This window comes from Motacilla alba, chromosome 11 (genome assembly GCF_015832195.1).
Source record: "Motacilla alba alba isolate MOTALB_02 chromosome 11, Motacilla_alba_V1.0_pri, whole genome shotgun sequence".
Lineage (NCBI taxonomy): Eukaryota > Metazoa > Chordata > Aves > Passeriformes > Motacillidae > Motacilla > Motacilla alba.
The window spans coordinates 11,854,582-11,874,508 of record NC_052026.1 but is presented as its reverse complement, the minus strand read 5'-3'; the positions used below and the strand labels follow the sequence as shown (position 1 = coordinate 11,874,508).

General features: G+C 40.9%; 1 protein-coding gene across 2 annotated transcripts in view; it reads right to left on the bottom strand.

The window, feature by feature from the left end:
* The window catches only part of NFATC3 (nuclear factor of activated T cells 3), a 64,693-nt gene extending 45,458 nt beyond the window's left edge, over positions 1 to 19,235 (bottom strand). For both annotated transcript variants that reach the window (XM_038147899.1, XM_038147900.1), the window contains exons 1-2: positions 18,795 to 19,235; positions 2,216 to 3,335 (exon numbers count right to left, since the gene is read on the bottom strand). In XM_038147899.1, coding sequence (XP_038003827.1) covers positions 2,216 to 3,335; positions 18,795 to 18,894 — 1,220 coding nt within the window. In that variant the 5' untranslated portion in view covers positions 18,895 to 19,235. The remainder of the gene's footprint in view (positions 1 to 2,215; positions 3,336 to 18,794) is intronic.
* Between the last annotated feature and the right edge of the window lie 692 nt (positions 19,236 to 19,927).

Genomic DNA, 19,927 nt, shown 5'->3' with positions numbered 1-19,927 from the left:
CCTTGCCTTCTCTTTGACAAAGAACAGAAATGGGACTTGGGGCATGTAATACACAGATATTTTTCATATGCCACTGACCGGCAGATTATGAGTTTCTGTGACCAAATAACAAGCTGTCATCAAACCAGTTTGGATGGCATGTGAAATATGACTAACATGCTCAAAAGCATCTTATACATTTTTTCTTAAGCACTGCACACTTACTGAAAACAGAAGAATGAAGGAAAACATGGTAAGGCCTGACAGAGAAAGTAGATAACAGATTTACAAAACGCTACAGAGCACTCAGACCAGAAGGTGCTACCTACACATTTCACACCACAGAACACGTTAGGCAAATTACTCCCTTTCTACTAGGGGTCAGTTATTGCAGCTGGGTGTGTACTTACTTTATCTGCTTGGAATCAATACTGCTGTTTACTTCATGCACTGCTTTGTGCTTGACAATACAATCAAGACATTAAAAAGTACACTATTTTTACTACATCTTGTAATTTATAATACCATTAATACAATTGTACATACATTATGGAACAAATACATAAACAGTGATTACATAATTCTTTACGACAACTAAAATGCTCACTTTTGGTCACCATCATCAACTATTTAGAAACGGGGGATCTTCTTGTATTTCATTTTTATTTATAAAATGTAAGGGTCAACTTAGGTTTATAAGAATCAAAATTACAAAATACTATAGGACAGAATGGAAGGTTTTACCTACTGAAGATGCACACTGCTGTAGCCCCCGTGGAACAGGCTACAACTGCTAAGTAATTCAACATTTCAACAAGGATACAGCTGCTAGTGCAGCCATTTCCACCAATTCAATAGTCAGCCAACATTTTTGGCAGCAAATGCACCCAGCTTAATAGGTTTATGTAGCTTCCTTGTGTATAGGTGTAGTCTTCATTGTCTTCTGTCTGTTTGCCCATCTTATATCTACAGAAATTCTTCAGTTCCTGCTTCTAAATAAAGTCTGACATTTGAAAAAATATTTTTACTTTTTAATGGAAACACTAAAATTTCTTTTTATTCAATTGTACTCAATTCCCTGCAGTACAAGAGGAAACAGGTATGAGCTGTCTGTGTTTCAAACCACTTTGTTCATCCCACAGAACCATAGATCCACAGCCCATGCCTGTATGTTCATGACCTCTAACTCTACAGTGGTGCTCACCTTTTATGAACAATGCTAGCATGCAAGCTAACAAAAACGCCAAGTTAGGATTGCTTAGTATCCTACACAAATATAATACAATTCCAAAATACACAAATAAGTTAAAGCAGTCATCATTGTTTTAGTTTGAATGAAAATATCCAAGAAACAGATTGAACACCTATTACTAACAGATGGCAATGGAATTTAAAAAAACCCCAGACCTGAGGACAGTTAACTCATCTGTTAACACAGTAGTTTCAGACCTGGTAGAACAGATTTTTCCAGCCAGCAGCTTTGCATCTCTACTGTTAAATTTTACAGTAAACAAAATCCATAAACAGTTACGTGGAAGAACATTAAAGGAGAAGGAAAAAAAAATCACTTCTATTTACTAAAATCAGCACAATTCTGTGGAGAGAAATTAAAACCTGTGGTTATAAAATTAGGCAAAAAATAACCAAATGGCTGAATAAATATTGTTTAAATGTATTTCGCTATTAACAAGCCAAGCTAGATGACAACTTCTCAAGAATTTATACAAGCTCTATAACTTGAAAGATCACAGAACTGATCCATCTAAAAAGTGAAAAGTGAGGGGGACTTTTTCTCTCAATTAAACCACTTCCCTCTTCTGAGTTTCTACAAATCATCCTGCTAGCACATGACAGGACTGCAAAAGGAAAAGACCTATTTAATTCTATCATGGATGGTGGAAATACCTTGGAACTACAGCCCAGACATCCATTCTTTCTGGATGACTTTCAGCATTGCAAAGCATGTACAAAATCCACAGACATTTAATTCAGCTGGGCTCTGTGCATATACACAAACTTTACTTAAATAAAACTAATCCTAGTTACAATGCATCTACTGTGTTTTTAAAGATGAAGGTACCTCAACTTGTTTTTTCCTAATTATAGCGTCCACCTGCCTTCAACAAGTTTTCTTCAAGAAGTCTTAATGCATCACTGAAATACAAGGGCATTTATATGTCTATTTAAGATGCACAGGAGGGGACAGCCAGGAAGGAGTCACTTTCTAATCACTTACCGGAATATAGGAGTGTGACCAGGCTTCGGCTTGTTCCAAGTAAAGTGCGAAGGAACAGAAAGAAATTGGTCTCCAGGCAAGTCTTTTTTCAAGGTGTGCTGAGATCCAGAGCAATCATCCACTGCAGTTTCAAGGGACGATGACAAGTTACCTTGCTCTTCAGGACAGATATCTATCTTTCCAGATAAAGTGGCAGTCTGATCCTCTGAGGTCTTCCTGGTTTTTAGAGGAATATCAGTCTCTGTACAACACTGAAATGGTGAAAGCCCAGAGTTAAGGCCTTGTACATTATGAATGGAAGTGTTTAGCCACGTGTCTTCTGTTATGCTTCCTCTGGGAGAATGGCCGGGTGATGGAGTTGGAGAGTGGTGAGGAGAGAGAGAACCAGCATAGCAAATCTCAGCACTGGAGTGTCGGCGTTTCCCACAGGGGGATGTAGGTCTTGATGAGGGCCTTGATGTTGGTCTAGGGCTCAGCCAATTTTCATCTGTAATACTAGTTCTAGGAGAGTGACAGGGAGACTGTCTAGGTGACAAGGCATGCCCAAACCCATAAGGCTGCTGCCACGATTCATCACTGGGACCTCTTGGAGAACCACCAGGTGATGCCAAAGGAGAGCCAAGGGTAAATCGAGCAGCTGCTTCATTTAGCTCTGAGTCTACATCATCATAAACATGGGAAATGGATTCACAAGAAGAAGCATCTGAAAACCAACTCCTGGATGAAATGCTGCTGGCAGGGCTCGGACTAAGGGATGATTCCCTATACGATGGCTCAAGAGGAAGATAGAGATGGTCCCGGGAAGGCCTTTCCATATACTCATTTTCTGTGCCATTTGTGTGTAATTCATCTTCATTGGCCTCAATCCCCTGGTGACAGTTGGGTGAAATCGATGTGATTTGAATGCTGGGGCACTCGAAGGGTTTGGGTCCACCTAGTGGACTGTACTTGGATTCTGGTACCTCACAAGTGCCTTCATAGCTCTTGTGACTCTGAAATCTTGTAGGAGAGGAGTGAGACTGCAGTCCATGGCGAGGAATACAAATTGGCTGATTGACAGAGGATGATGGCTGCTCTACATTAAAGATGTATATGGATGCACAGTCATCTGACTCAAGATCTGAAAACGAAATTAAAAAAGATAAAAAAAGTAGTACGAGTCAGAATGCAATACTTGGATAAATGCCATAAACAAAATCCTTTGCTTCCCAGACATGGACTGTTATCAACATCCCAGACATTTCCCATTACACTAGTTACACAAAATAAAGCTAATTCTTAATTTTAAATTTTCCCCAGTCTATTTTACAACTAACCATGACTACAGCATGATTTTCTATCATAAATCCTGTTTTCAATCAGATTTCAGAGTTTATATAAATCTTCATAAAGAAATTATAATGCAAACAGAAAAATGCGTTAAAATCCTGAAAGGATCTAAGCTTGAACATTCAATTCAAACTTCATCTTTCATAACTGTATTTCACTTATTATAATGAAACATTTTTTATCATTAAAAGTTTATATTTTTGACACAAATAGGATGAAGGTACTTTCTGCAAGTCCTGTCAATACTTACAAGAACCAGAACATCACATCCATAATATTGATCTACTTTAACAATAGAAAGTATCTTACAGTGACTCAAACTTGAATGAAGATTATGAACTACTAAAAACATTCAAGAAAAGGAGGCCTAACAAGGAATATTAGAGATACTATGAAGAATTGTATTCCTAAGATATATTTTTTGTAGTTAAGAAAACTCTCAAGTGTCTATGCTAAATAGCATTTGTCAGTGCAGTTACATGAAGTTTGAGCACAAGTTGTTCAGCAAAACAAAATATTCTCAGACCTCACTAACTTATCCAAAACACAGGAAATATTCCAAAGAAAAACAAGCAATTGAGAAGGAGTACAAGTCCTGTTAACAAAATCACCAACTTCATCTCACAGAACTGAAGCACATTTTCTTGCTCCACTTCTCAATATTAAATTAACTGCCAATAGGAGACATCTGTCTGAAACAAAAGTAAAAAACACAATTTTTTTCATATTTTGTAGCCACTGTGATTCCACTCTTGTTTCTTTTCACTTGTACATGGGGTCTCCACTCTTGAATTTTCCACAAATCCAGGCTAGATTACCTTAATTGCATCTCTAGGTATTAGCTCTTTTTTTAAAATTATTTTTATCCCGAGTACTAGCAGACTAATAATATTTGTTTTAAAATAAATGTATTCTCTGTCACAATCAGTTAAAATATCCAGACTGGAAGCTATGTATTTTAGACCTTTCCATTATGAAAAAATTAGTTTGTTAATGAAGTCAGTCTATTACCAGTTTCACTAATAGCAATCAGCCTAAAATTAACTAAAACAGAAACAAAACATCAGCTCCTCAGAGTTAGAGAAGCATTTTCAAATGAAGAGAAAGCACATGGTTACCAAGGAATGGACTACATTCCTCAAACTTCATCAAAAACAACCAAAAAAGAAAAGGCTGAAGGTTCATGAGCAGGGAACAACTCGATAAGAAACCTATTAAAGGAGGCATACATTGCATTTAAGGAATACTTAGTCATATTATAAACACTGCATGATTTTACATGTATTATGGTTATGTAAAACAATTATCCATATTATATATCATTAACTACCATTATATGTGTTAAGAGCACAGAAAATCCGCATAGGTTGATTTCTAAATATGCACACACCGAAAGGATCAGGGTTCTCAGGAAGGGCTACTGCACGTATCACACACGATTAACGCAAGCTCACTACCAAAACTGCATTTCCCTGTTCTTTTACTAGCGTAACAAACATTTTTTAAAACATTAATTGAGGGTCTTTCTCTTTGCTGATTTCCATCACAAGACATGAAATGCAGACGGTAACTGGTTCTAGGTTTCCCACATCTATTGGTGTATTATTGTGCAAGATCACAGATATCTGTTTCCTAACACAGTATTAATAAAAGCATAGATGTAGGGAAGAAAAAGGAAATCCTAATAAAGGCTATGATCCAGCTTATCAAAACTTAGAAATAAAACAGTTACAGCCACAGAACTTTTTAAATAAGAATGTTTTAGAAAAACAGCAGTTGGAAGTCTTCAAGCCCTGTGTGTAACCATTTACTGTCATTAATGGTTTTAGGAACAGTAGCAGCACACTGTTTGCACTAAACCTCTCACCATTGCAAAGAGCCATATTCCTCTTGCACCAATAATCAAGAAATCTTAAATTTTTTAAGACAATTTCTCTACTTTCAGTGTCACGGGGATTTACAAAAAGCAGATGTATGTTCAGAATTTAATTTTCACAATGCTGAGGTGGAGAGATCAGACTAGCACAGAATTACCAACACCAGCTGGGAAGAATAGGGGAAGAGATGGAGCAGACAGGAGACAGATCTTTTCTGACTCAGGCTTCTCTGGTCCCTCTCCTGACAAGCAGCCTCTCCTGAGTCTGGCTGCGCTGGCCGTTACCCCTCCCCAGCTGCACAGACAAAACAGGAAGCTAGAAACCTAATGAATATCCAATCCCAAAAGCATGCTTAACACCGTGAGCACAACACGGCTTGAAGTCTAAATCACCCAAATAATTTTCAGACTCAACTGATAAACATGTAGATTTATTTCAGCCCGTGCACACAAATCCTCCCCCTTACTGTTCATGTGTTTAAATAACCTGTTAGCTGCTCACAAAAAAGGACAACACTAAGACCTTTACCAATCATGTAATGTCATTAATTCTACTAGATTATTTATCAGAAATTACTTTTGTCCTAATAAAGACTGTAGAGAATCCAATCTGAAAGAGCCCTCTAATCAATCTTAAGGAACTAGTAAACATACAAACACAAACATACAACTGGGGGGGGGGGGAATGGGAAAGAAAGAATGAATGAAAAAAACTTGGTTGATAACCCTTAAAAGAGAAAGCAGTGAGAACAGCACAAAACAAATCCAACACAGGGCTTCAAGAAGCAGAGCGTAAACAAACAAAGGAAAGTCTCACAATAGGCAAGTGTAAGGAAAAAAGAGTTATGGAGAAGCCCAAGGGGAAAAAATGGAGTTATGGAAATCTGGTTACTTAATAGGAGAGCTATTACATCCAAACAATCCTGTCGGGGAAGGAAAGACAATAAAGAAGTTGGCCAAGTCATGAGGCCTTCACTGACTATAAAATATATGAAAGCACTCAAGACAGAAACTAGGGCAGACTACAAAGGTAGAACACAAAAACTACTGCAAGCACATGGGGGCAAGATGCTGGTCAAGAGACACAGCAAAATACACAGACCAAGAGAAGTAGCACCACTCACTTCAAATCCCTCCATGCCACTGAAAAGGCAAGTGTGCTAAATGCTTTTGCTTTACTAAGGATAACAGAATAAACTGCTAATAAAGACAACAGCAATACAGAGTCAAGAAAACTGGACTCAATAAAAGGTTAAAAAATAATGAAGTATTATGGGCCAATAAGTTCAACTGCAGTTTTAGAAGTAGTATTAATAGTTTATTTGTTCCAGTAAGTATTTTAAAGGAGACAAAGAAACAAAACAAGTCACTGTTTCCGAAGAACAAACCACGTCAAACACATTTTCTTTTACAATCAAAGGAGATCTTCTGGACAAATGGCATAGAAAGAAACTCAGCTTTCTTTTTACTTACTAAGAATTTTACCACTGAGAAGCACAGAGAAGCCATGAGTCTTTAGAAATTTACTGGACTCTTCTTCCAGTCTTCTCAGTCACCCTGCTGAGATCAGGTTCACTACTGAGGGATCACAAAAATGAGCAGATGCTCTATATTCACAGTGTATAAGCTAAATAAAGCTGCAGACTTTCATTGCAATCTTACATCAGGCGTCTGTGTCATCCACTGTCAATGAGAACCAGAAGGTTGCTCATTTTGAATGTACATTTGCTACTGTCTGGAAACAGCCTCGTGTACAGAAGCTCCTGTTCAGCATTAAAACAATGCTGGCTCATCCCTTACTAAGCTGCTAACTACACTTCAACATAAGCTGTCTAACTGGGGAATATAATTAAATAATATCCAGAACAACTGCTTCTAAAGTGCATTTTGCTTGCTATTTGCTGTATCAGAGTGCACATTTAGGACTAGCAATGCTTGCCCACCAGTTGTTCACTCCCCAGTGATGTACTGGCACATGCACATGTGCAGCTGTGCACTCAGCCAGATTTCTCCAGAGAAGGAAGGTCAATTACTATCAAATGTCTGAACACAAGCCTTGTGCCAGAATTACCCAAACTGTTTTATTATTGTAAGTAAGTTTACAAGCCCATAAACAAACATTTTCAGACAATAGGAGTTGCTATAAGGTACAAAGAAAGTGCAACTTGACCTAGGTCTTATAAAACTACTACTGTGAAAACAGGATCAGCAATCAAGTCCTTTAAATAGCATGAGGAAAGACATGAACATTGACACAGACATCATGTGTGTTCTCAGGCAAGTCTGTCTCACAAGCTTTAAAAAGAGTGACCAACTCTTCTGTTTTCCACTTCTGTCATGACAGTTACCACTATCTCTTTCTGAACACAATGTTTACAAAAATATTTGTAAAAAGGGACAAAAAGTATATGTGGCTTTTTTTTTATTTCATTACTCTGCAGGTTTGCACAAGTTTATGTATTTCTTGGGATGAAAGAGGCATCTTGATCTTCACAGGGAACCCAAAATAGTCAATAATCAATAGTTTTTCTTTTGTGTACTTAAAAGCACAATTGATGAGAGTTCTTCTTGGTATCCTATTGCACTAAAGCTCTACAATTGGATATTTAACTCCAGTTTTCCATTACAAGCTATCAGTTCTCCAGAAACACTTCCTTCAAGCCTAAACATCAGCTTAAAAAAATCCCACAACCCCAAACTGAAATATAGCAATGTATTAGTTTATAAGGAGTACAACTGACTAGCAAGCCAAATATGGTACTGTGAAAAAAAATTAAGGTAGCAGGGTGGAGTAGAGGGAAACATCTTCTAGACCAAAGTTAGCAATACACGAAGCAGTACTGCAAGTTTAAGTTTTCAGAAAGGGATGATTTACAACTTTCATTTTATGAAGCAGTTCACTCTCTTCGATGGTTTTGTGCTCTGTTTCATGGTCAAGTCAGATTACACAAAAAAGGATACAACTGAATTTTACTTTTGTCAATCACGTATACCAGAAGCCGTTTTGTTGTGTCAGTCACAATTTCACTCATTTTCTTTTTTTAAGCAGGTATACTGGAAATGTAGAAAACCTTCTCAAAAGTGGGAGCTCATCAATGAATCTTTTCCAAATTCTAGTCTGGATAAGAATTCATTATTCTTTGTAGAAATACAGAAGAATAAAGAAGCTGCAATAGTTTAAGCAGTTTAAACAAGAGAATAATCCAGCATATCAAATGTTTACAACTGACACTGACTAAAATAAGAACATACTGGCTCTTGGGGTGTAACTACACTAAGGTTTTTTGAGCAACAACCACCCTCCCACACACCTTCACACACAAAGGGGGAGGGGAACTGAGAAGAGACGTTCTTTTAACACAGATGATTTTGGCAATCATATTTACAGTGCACTAACACCTGTATATATACAACTGACAGAATGGCAAGCTTTAGGACATGGGAGGAAATAAGTAACCAGGACAGGAACTGCAGGTGTTCACTATCAAATAAAAACTAGCATGCAACTAAATAAACCCTTAGGCCACAGCCTGGTACGCATTTAAACTAGAACCGTTGTCTTAGTGTGCATCCAGCTTCACACTGAAGTAATGAAATTAAAGTTCAAATAGGGAAAGAACAGCTTTGAGATACATTGCTAAAGGTTCTGTGCCAGGCAGGTAAAGAATTCAACGTGTAACTGTAACTGTAAGATTCAACAAGAATTAGTCATTCTTAGCTCAGTTACAAAACAGAAAATAACAACCGGAAGCGCTAAGCAGTGTTTATACCTGTGCCATCTCCAGCTCTCTGGCTGTCTCTAGTTGATGTGAAGCATGTCTTCAAATGATAACTTTATAAAGCCTTAAATTCAATATTTAAGGATTATTCATTAATACTCATAATAGGTAAAAAAAAAATCTGCTTCTTGCTTTAGAAGCCTCCAAGTTCTGTGGGCTCCTCTTTGGTTCTTATTTTTAATCTGTGGCTATATCATTCAAGAAGACACGGTATTTCACTGCATAATAACCTTGTAGACAAAACAGAAGCTGCTGCCCTCCAGTTTGATGAAGCCTCATTTGTCATTCACTGTCAGATCAAAGGTAATCTTAACATGACCCAGTAGTTCAGAGATATTAGTGTACAGCCTTTTGGAAACAGCACAGTGCATGGGCACAGCAGGTACTATCACACAGTATGAGCAGCCATCTGACACTGCTGTTCTGAAGATGAACTATCTTATTCTACATGATCAGGCATAGAGTCTGCAAAAGAACTGCAGCCCTGCAACCCCAGAGCATTTCAGATGTGTAGACATGAGATCTGAGAGAAGCCTTATCACTCCCAAACTGGTGTGCTGTGCCTGACCCACTGGAAGCAGACTGGTCAGTGAGAAGATTAGGCAAATAACTGAGTGAAGGAAACAAGGGAATTAACCATGTGCTGTAATTGCCAGCAGGCCAGGTTTGCCTAGATTCTTGCTACTGTGGGCCAATTTACCATGCACAACTCTTCCTTTGTGGGGGCAAAACCAACAGACTCCATGAAAAGGCTCTCCAGTTATTCAAACAGAATGAACTGAAATCCTCAGGTGAGGATAGGTGAATTAGGAGGTGAATCCTCAGGTGAGGATAGGTGAGGTTAGGTGAATTAGGAATTCTCCTAATTCACCTAACCCCTTAACACGACCTTGCTCACAGCAACCTGCTGCTCTATACAGAGACACTGCCCATTCACTGCTCCAGTCCTGAAGCAACCACTGAGCAGAAACCAAACTTCCAAAATCAGAAGGTGTTAAGTAGGGCCATATCAAAGAAAATAGACAGGAGCATACAAGAAAACGTGTGTCTTAGTTTACAGGAGAGTACCGTGACACAAACCAGGGTCTTTGTGCAAACTGGTAGAAAAGGAGAGCAGAAAGCCAAGGCAAGATGTCTGAATGGGGAGCAGTTACACAGTGGAGGGGAGACTGAAATGGGGCATCCCTTTTCTGATTATCAAACAGAGCACGACACAGATATTGAGAACTGGTATCAATAATATCTGAACAAACTCGTTTGGGAGCTCTTCACACCTCGGCCAAATTACACTGCACGGCTGCAGCCAGCCTGCATGACAGAGGGCAAACCATTTCACAGCGGCACTCCTAGCACAGAGTTAACTCAGTATTTCAAACCATCAATTATTACAGTTCTTCACCAATATTTTATAATGCAGCTTAAATGTGGACTTCAAGTGCATTAAATTCAAAGGCTGTGTATATCAAAGAACTGTAATGAGCCAGAACGACAATCTGAAACTGCCTTGTTTTCCCATCTGCCCACATGAATGTAGAATCAGAAACACCTTGAATTCACTTTGCTAGATTGATACACTGAAAGGCAGAAACACGAATCAGCCAAGAGGAGGCTGAAGCTGAGCACAAACACCATTTTTCTCAGCAAGGTTCAGAATGACACCCCAAAATACAGAGATGGTGATATTAGCATGCCTCATGACTCTGCCAAGAGTAACTTCACATCCCTTCCCGGAGTCCTAAATGGCTTGTGTTTATTCCAGCACGAGTGGAGGTACCACCACATGCTGTACATCAGCCTAACTCCTGCCCCTAACACAAAAAGCTTGGCAATTTAAGGACAGCAGCATTTGCACTCAAAAGACTAAACGTGACTAATTACACAGATGAAATACAGAGATTGGGTCATTTAAAGAAGCTATGCAAAATACAAAATGCTGACAGATTTTCTTAGTAGTTCTTTGGATTAAATAATGTATTTCCTTATGGCCTTGTTGTTTGAATACAGTTATCCCAAATGACACTATTAAAGCCTTTTGTAATCAGTTACTGAACCTCCTCTCTCCTCATCTCCTTCGCATCCCTGACTTAGGGAACAACTTCTAGAAAGCATCTAAAGATACGCGTGAGCAGCTATACATCACTGCAGATATTATTACAGGCCATTATGCAGCCATCAAAGCAATGAGTCATTGTCACTAACAGTTAATAAATGCAACATGACTGGATTAGCAGTTTGTCATTCCGTCACACTTTCATTTTGGCTATGAAGACACAGAGGGCTACTCTGTAAAACAACTTCAGTTAAAAGGTGACAGCTTCTGCCCTGGCCCAACTACAATCAGTCACAATTTCCTTCCCTCTCCAGCACAGAGCAAATACTGCCTCTCTGAAAGTATGTGTAAGTCATCCTTCCATTTTTTCCAAAACCATAAAAACATTAAAATATGGGATTAAAAAAACATTTTTCACAGCATTTCTTTCCAAAAAAGCAATGTTAGCAGCCACTAAAACATGAAGATTCTCATTAACCCTCTCCATCAATCCGCTAAAAAAAACCCAGAAAACAGCAGAAATATTCAACTCCTTTCAAGAATTTTTTCTATATTAAAAATATTTCTCACTTTTAGAAGTGATGACTAATCTTCTAAGTACAGCCTGAGAGGCCATTTTTAAGCATGCAATTCCTAATAATCTAAATATTAGTATAAATAATATGATACTACATTTCTGGTATTAATAAATTAAGTACTTGCTCATGTCTTTACCTACAAACATCTTTCATGCAACCTCAAACGAAGTTTTTGTTTCTGCTTTAAAAAAGCCCACGAAAATCACCCCACAACACCAAATCAAACCACACACAGAACTCTATTTTCATGACTTTACTGCTGAAAGGTCATGAGTTTGTAGTCAGATCCCCAGAAAATTCATTCTTCTCTCCTTCCACCAGACCTGCAGTGCTTCAGATTCAAATTCATCTTCCCTGAATGACTTTGAACAGTTCCATGATTTTTTAATGTTCCCTTTTGCCAATATTTCACAAGAACACTCACAGATGGGTGTATTAAAAGTAGAAGAGAATGCTGGCTTCTTAATAAGCTTGCTGCTGCCTTGCAGTTTTACTTAGCCTTACTGATCATTTCACTCATCTTGAATTCCACTGTCATTCGAACCCACATGGCATGCCTGGACAAATGCAAGGACTTGGATGTTGTTTTACTGGCTGGGCTCTCTGCCAAGTCTGCTCTATGTACTCCCCGGCCCACTAGGGCAGCTTGAGGCAACAACTCCCATATTTACGTTATTGCTGTGAACAGCCAAACTGCTGCTTACTATTGACCCAGGCCCATCTATTTGAATTTATTCTCTCTTATTCACAGCAGCATTACTGAGCTGGCTACACTTCAGGTGGCATCTGACAAACTGCTTCCAGTTGGACAATACAGACCAAAGTAATGGGACTGCCATGTTTTTGAGCAGAGGGCTACTTTTTACTTTGAGAAACAGCAAGAAATTTATAATTTTCTGAAATATGTAAGACAAGAGCACTAGCCCAAATGCTTTTGTACCCTGACCATGTCCCACATCCCAAATCTCAGGATTTGTTTTCATTTACACTCTGCACACAATTCAATTGGGAGGAAAGGGGACAGAGAGTGATGTGCAACTATGAATTCACAAACAAAATAAGTGACATTTTGTCAAGCTGGGGACCTTTTTCAAATCCCTGCAATACATAGTGACTCACTAGCTAGTGACTCTAAATGCACTATGTAGTGATCACAAAACCATACTGCCAAAACAGAAAAGTTATTAAATTAGATTAGCTGCAACTACAACTGCTTTGCAACACCACACAAAATATTTTGGTATTTTCACTGAATATTATCATCCTGGTCAAGCTTCATTCAAATAGGCAGGATTTAATTTATCCAAAATACTCTGAAAAATCACAACATACTCAAACATGTCAACTTGCCAGGATTACCATCTTGATCTCTTACTCTTAATTGCCAGGCAATCCTTGACTCCATTGATACCACTTCAGTCCACATTCTCCTTCAATTCTTCCTCAGGGCTTCTCTAAGCTATCTTGAAGTCATAAGACCCTCTGGTTTTGGTCAGATGCAGCTGTTTAGTTTTCCCTTCTCCCCTCTATCAGCAGCTTATATAACCACAGCCTATATGACTGATTTGCATTGTGTCCCTGTGTGTCAATCTTTTACATGCAGATACCAGCATCCAGCAGCTTGTAAAATAAAATTATAGTAGCTCAATTTCCTGCAAGTGGTGGTTTATCACTATATATTTAATACTCAGTTATCAAATAAATATTTCTGTTAGAAAGTGTAATTTATTTTTAAGAGAGAAAAAAATAAATGGATTCAAGTAACTTATCCATTCATTCCTTTGTTAGAGTTGCACCAGCTGATCCTATTCTTAACCACATGAGCACTCTTTTGTATAGCAAATGTTAACAGACCAGCACAGACAGCTGAATTTAGATGGATGGCTCAAATTATATATATTAACTACAGTTACCATCTTGTGCAAAGACTCTCTCCTACCTATTTATATAGACAACCAAATCTAAACAGAATCAAAATAATTTAAAAATTAATAAAACTTCAAGTGAAACATACAGGTGAGCAAGGTAGCCTGATAAAAAGACTTCAAAAGATGTCTCACAAGCTCCTCTTACTCAGCTAGGGAAAGCAAACTTTGCAACAATTCTGGACCACCTCTTTTGTGCTCTTTTGAGCACAAAAAAAAATTTCACCAAGAGCAATCCTCAGTCAACTCACACCATAAGTTCACAGCTATTGCCAGTATCCAGCCCTTCATTTTCCACTCAAACTAATTATAAGACTACTCTCTCTTTTCTACCACAACTTGACTTTCTTAAGATTATTTACCTTAATCACAACCTTGGGGAAAAGAACAAAAAGTTCAACCACGCTGCAAACTCTCGTCAACAGCTTTGACTGTTTTCTACTCTCTACCAACAATCCCTGACAGCAATACCAGTCATGAATGCACTTGTAGGAAGGGAAAAAGGATACTTCACATATTAATGATGAAGGCAAAGCTATAAAGACTAGCATTGAGACGGTGTTTCAGTACAAATCAGTGGTTTTAAGACTTCTATGACACACATAAATGAAATAATACATACATAGTGCCAGTTTTCACTACAAGAGAACCCTGAGGGAACTAGCTGAGGGAAAATCCAGCACCCATCATCACTTCAGAGCACTTGCTATGTGGGCAGGAGACAACTGCTGAGCAGCCCAAGCAGCTCACGGATGCTCACAGAGAAAGGTCTGACATGAAAACCTTTAAAAGAAAAGATCAGGTATTACTCTGATAGTCACTATGGCAAAATGTGTATTTCAGTTGTGTTATCCAGTAACAAACCAATAACCCACCAGGTCCAAGTGAAAGGAAAAAAATCTCAGAGGAGAACAGGAGTAGAGATTTGTCTCTTTCATTGATTTACAAATCCATATGTAGCGTCTTTATGCAGAATGAGGCTGCAGCTCACAACGATGTTTTCAACAGTCACTAAATTCATCACAGAACTGGGATGTTTTTTATACTCTTCAGAAGAAAAGTAAGAAATATTATAAGAATAATTTGTAACAAGATTACCAAATAGTATTACCTAACCAAATGTTAAGTCACAGGAAATACAAAGAACTCGTTTTCAGCTTGTTTCGTGGCTTCCAATAAAATAAAATAAATACTATGAACCTGAAGTCCACGGAGGGTAGTTTGATCAGTTCTTTTAAAGCACTGATATTGTGGGAAAGCAAATAAACAAACTCAACCAGGGAAGATTACCTACACGGATCTATTAATTTCTCCTTCTCTACTTCATAACCCAAGAACAAAAGGTAGAAGCTAGGGTGAAACTCGTATTACTCTGTTTCACTGGGTAACAAAACATTAGTCCCTCTTTAGCTTTTAGAACCCTTAATCAGAAATAAAAGGAACATTATAGGCAGCATGCTGAACAGCATCATCAATAACTCATCTGTAACTCCTCATCTTCTGAATACTGAACAGTTTGCAGCCTCTAATTTTAAGTTAGTTCTGATTTCACATACCAGTAAGATATAGTTTTGCATGACACAGAACCCTATGAGATCCCAAATTTCCAGCTTAGTAGTATCTACTCCAGTACTGCTTTTACCATGTAAAAACTCATTCTTTAAAAGAGAAGATGAACCCCTAAAATAAAACTTCAGAAAATATCATAGCAACTAATATTTGCTTTCATTTTGAGAAGTTTGGCATTTAAAAAGTAAAACGTGTCCTCAGCAGTGTGAAAAACTCAATGCAGTTTAATTACCTAATAAATTCTAGACGAATTCCCCAGAATTACACTGAATAGTATTGCAAAAGAAGGGAATCAGGGCATCATTACAAAAGCATTCAAGCTAATTCAATTACCCAAGCATCACATATTACATCTCAAAGGTCTCTTCATCAAAAAGACCAAACCAGGTGGCACATCAAACACTGTCACTGACAGTTGCATGCCAGTCTCTTTTAGCAGACTGAGGAGGACCTGAACACGCTGTAATGCAGGTGCTGACTTAGACATTTCAAATGCAGCTGATACAAGGTGGCACGATGCAATTGGATGCTACTGCAGCTACCCAAACTTTTGCAACGAAGAGCACATTAAAGAGATTTGGTTCACTTCAGAGTGATCTATAGCATTACCTTTGGGCACTGGAAGCTTGAATTTCTTGGTCGTAAAAAGATGAAGCTCATCAGTACCTAGACCTGTACCAAATGCTTTTAGTGCTTAACACTACAAAACCAAAGTGACAATTTATTTGTTCTTTGGGACAGGGACACTGAACAATCAGAGAAACAGAAAGCAAGAGCTTGCAGAAACTCTTGTTCAGTACCTAACATCCACTCGAAAGCAGCTGAAGAGCTTTTGAGAATCTTTAATTTAGCAATTACCAGAGCAAATTTTTACCTCCACTCAAAAACTACCAGAAACAGGCTACCCCTTTAAATTTCAATCCAAGTATGCTGCAAAGATTGCAGTATTCAATTCAACAGGGATTTCAAGCATCTTCACACCTCTTCTTTCATGCATTCTTCTCTGCAGCAGGAACTAGAACTTTGAGATCAAGCAAAGAAGCACTAATGCAGAACAGAGGTCTTAAGTCCTGCCACTTAGCACAAAGCTACAAGTGTCAGTCCTGCTATCCTGAAACCTGCTGAAATTGTTCTGTGGAATACCTAAAGATCCCAGCTGATTTAATTTCTCTTACTGTTCTTTTAATATCATAAAAAAGGGTAATCTACTGCCTGGCACTAGCACTTTCTTAGTAATTCAGATATCAAAAGTATTTCAAAGAAATGAAAGAATAGCTCACTTTTCCTTGCTTTTGATTACAAATACAGTCAAATATAAATATGTAACTGTATAAACTTATATGTGTACATATACAAAAGAATAAAATCCTCACAACACCAAAGTAGTCTCAGTATAAAAGAAACCATTAACATAGATTTCCATGTTATTTGCACAAGAACTTAGTACCAGACACTTCCTTCATCAGAATGCCAGTCTCAAACTTTCAGAGACAAAGCATGAAGGATCAGAATGTGTTTTTAGGTGTTCTCCATGATCATGGAAAACTTAGTAATTTTAGTATTATTTATTTCAAATTAAGCAACTTTCCCTGTGACCTACATGTTTTATTATTAGCATACATTTGAAAAAAATGCCCTTACGCTTACTTTGCAGCACAACAGACACCACCACTGAAGGAAGTGATGTGGGATTATGAAATAGATGCTTTAGGGAGCTCTTAAAACTTTTTATTTTTGTTCATCTAATGTATTTGGAAGAGGGGTAAGGGAAAAAATAGATTTCCAATACGAGACCTCTCATATGAATTCTAGTTCTTCACATGTAAAATACACGGGCAGAATAAACAGATGAGCTCTGGCAATACTTTTAACAGAACTCATGAAGGCAGAGTCCTACTCTAACCCTTTCCCCCGAAGGCCACATCTGTGCACAGCAGGCGAGATCATCTCCAGAATTCTACAAAACAGTAAAATTACTTGAGTTTCAGATGCAGAATTTCTTACTGAGAGCTACAGCAATCAAACTAGTTCATGGTCCAAATATCACATTTTTAAATTTGACATAAGAATAGTTTTGACTTCTCAAGCATGGAAAATTCTCTGTATTCAGAGTAACATCTGCACTGCTTGTTAAGGACTGCTACCCAGACACAAATATAACAGTGAGTTGATACCACACTAGTTATTTCCAGTTTTCTGAGAAACTTGTTCTTTCATTCTCATCTATCATCAATAAAGGAACATAGTTCAGACAACCAGTTTTATGTCAAAATAACAGAAATGGGGGTGTCAAAATTATTTTTGTTGCCATTTGTTCACATGTTTTCCATTGTTTTCATACAGTACTGTAACGCACTTATCTAGATTGCAAAATTCAGGTCCCCTTCACAAAACACACCATCTGCTATTATACTGAGACGGAAAATAGACAAAGCCTTCCCTGATCTGAACGATTTTGCAAATTAAATCTGAGCATCAAGAAAGTTAGGGATTTTCTAAGAAGTTAATCCTGAGTGCTTTCACACAGACTGTATCAAACAAATTTTTTTCTAATTAACTTTGGCAGACAACCGAGTCAAACAACATGGCTGCATCATTTAGCCTGGATACAGCCGTGTTTCAGAGCTATCTTACCATCTAACACTTGGACATTAAGACAGCCCATTACCAATTAAAACTTATTTCAAGTATGTTAGAAAATAAAGCACGCAGCCATCAAACTCTGGTACAGCTAAACAAGGCACAGCTGGTCCTTATTGATTCTTCACGCCACAGTTCACAGGGAATACTTTGTTTTCTGCAGTTTCAAGAAATACGAGCATTTCAAAACAGGATTTTCAGGCTCCAGTACTACAAAACAAAGTAAAATGGAAGCACTCTGAGATGTATGCGTGCATCTGTACCCACGGACCCAAAGAACCATCACATCGCGACACGCGGTGTTCGCCCATGCACACGTACACAAAGTGTGCAGAACACACTGGAGTCACTGGGATGTTCTATATACGGGGAACACTTCGGCTGAAACTTTTAATCGCAAGTGCCCGAACACTGCCCCGCTCCGGCCCCGTTAACACTTTGCTGCTCTCTGCCTGTCCCTCACCGGCCCCATCGCGCTCCCCGGGCTCGGGGGGCGTGAGGCCACCAGATCCAACCCGGGGCCTTTTCCCCGCCGGCGCCACCGCGCCCGGGGCGGCTCCTCCCGCACGATGCGAGCTCTTGGGTTTCTTTTCCCAAAGAAAGTTGTTACGGCGGGGAGAGGCCCGGCCGAGCGCCCCTGAGCCCCCGCGTCCCGCGGGAGGAACGGGAGCGGCGCCGGGAAGCGGCCGCGGCCTGAGGCACGGACGGACGGCGCCGCTCCCCCCGGGCTGCCGCCTCCCGCGGCGGCGGGGCCGGCGCAGTCCCCGCTGCCCTCCCCGCCTCGTTCGGAGGAAAACAGGAACCCGACCGACCCCCCCGGCCCCGGGGCGCACCTGCGGGCCCCAGCGGCGGCCCGGGGCCGGGCTGCCCGTCCTCGCCGAAGATCAGCCTGAAGTCGAACTCGTCGGTGGCGCCGCAGTTTGCCGTAGTCATGGGTTTGGCCGGCGAGGCGCAGCGAGACCCCGTCGCCCCTCAGGGCCGCGCCGGGTCCAGCCGGGCTGCGCTCGCCCCTCAGGACCGCCGCATAACACCGGGCGGCGGAGGGGCCGGAGGCGGGGCGGCGGCGCGAGCGGCGGCTGCGGCCCCAGCGCGAGCTCCGGTGCTCGGGCGCTTCTGTCACTCGGGGGGGGCGGGCGCCTACTCCGGGCTGCGGCTGGACCCGCCCCCGCGCCGCGCCCCGGGCAGCGCCCCCCGCCCCGGCCCGCCCCGCCCCGCCGGGTCCTCCCCCCGTCCGGCCGTGCGTCCTCCGTCCGTCCCTCCCGCGGTGACGTCACGGCACCGACAGCGCCCCGTGCCACCGAGGGACTGAGAGAGAGAGAGGCCTCCTCGCTCTCCCCGCGCCGCGGGGCCTGCCGGGAGTTGTAGTCGCGCTCGGCGCCCAATCGGACGCGGCCAACGGCGCGCCGCGGGGCGGGGTCGCGCGCGGGGCGCGGTGCCACGTGTCGGTCCCGCCACCGCCGGGCCCCGCTCCGAGCCGAGCCGAGCCGAGCCGAGCCGAGCCCGAGCCCGAGCCGAGCCGAGCCGAGCCGAGCCCGAGCCGCGCCGAGCCCGAGCCGAGCCGAGCCCGAGCCGCGCCGAGCCGAGCCGAGCCGAGCCCGAGCCGCGCCGAGCCGAGCCGAGCCGAGCCGAGCCGAGCCGAGCCGAGCCGAGCCGAGCCCGAGCCCGAGCCGCGCCGAGCCGAGCCGAGCCGAGCCCGCTCCCGTGACCCCTCCCGCAAAGCGCAGACGGCCCCCGTCAGAGCGAGGGAGCAGAATTCCCTCGCGGCGTGCGGAGCGTTACTTTCTAAAACGCCGCATGTAAATAGGTGGTGCTCTTGGCACCCGCTAATGACTGGAATAATTAGGTAGGATGGCGTAAGCTGAGGAATGTCGCTTGGGTAACAAATGCTGGCTCCAGGACTCAAAGCTGTTAGCTACTTGCCTTCCGGCTCAGTGGGAACAGTGGCAATCAATCAAACACAGAACCG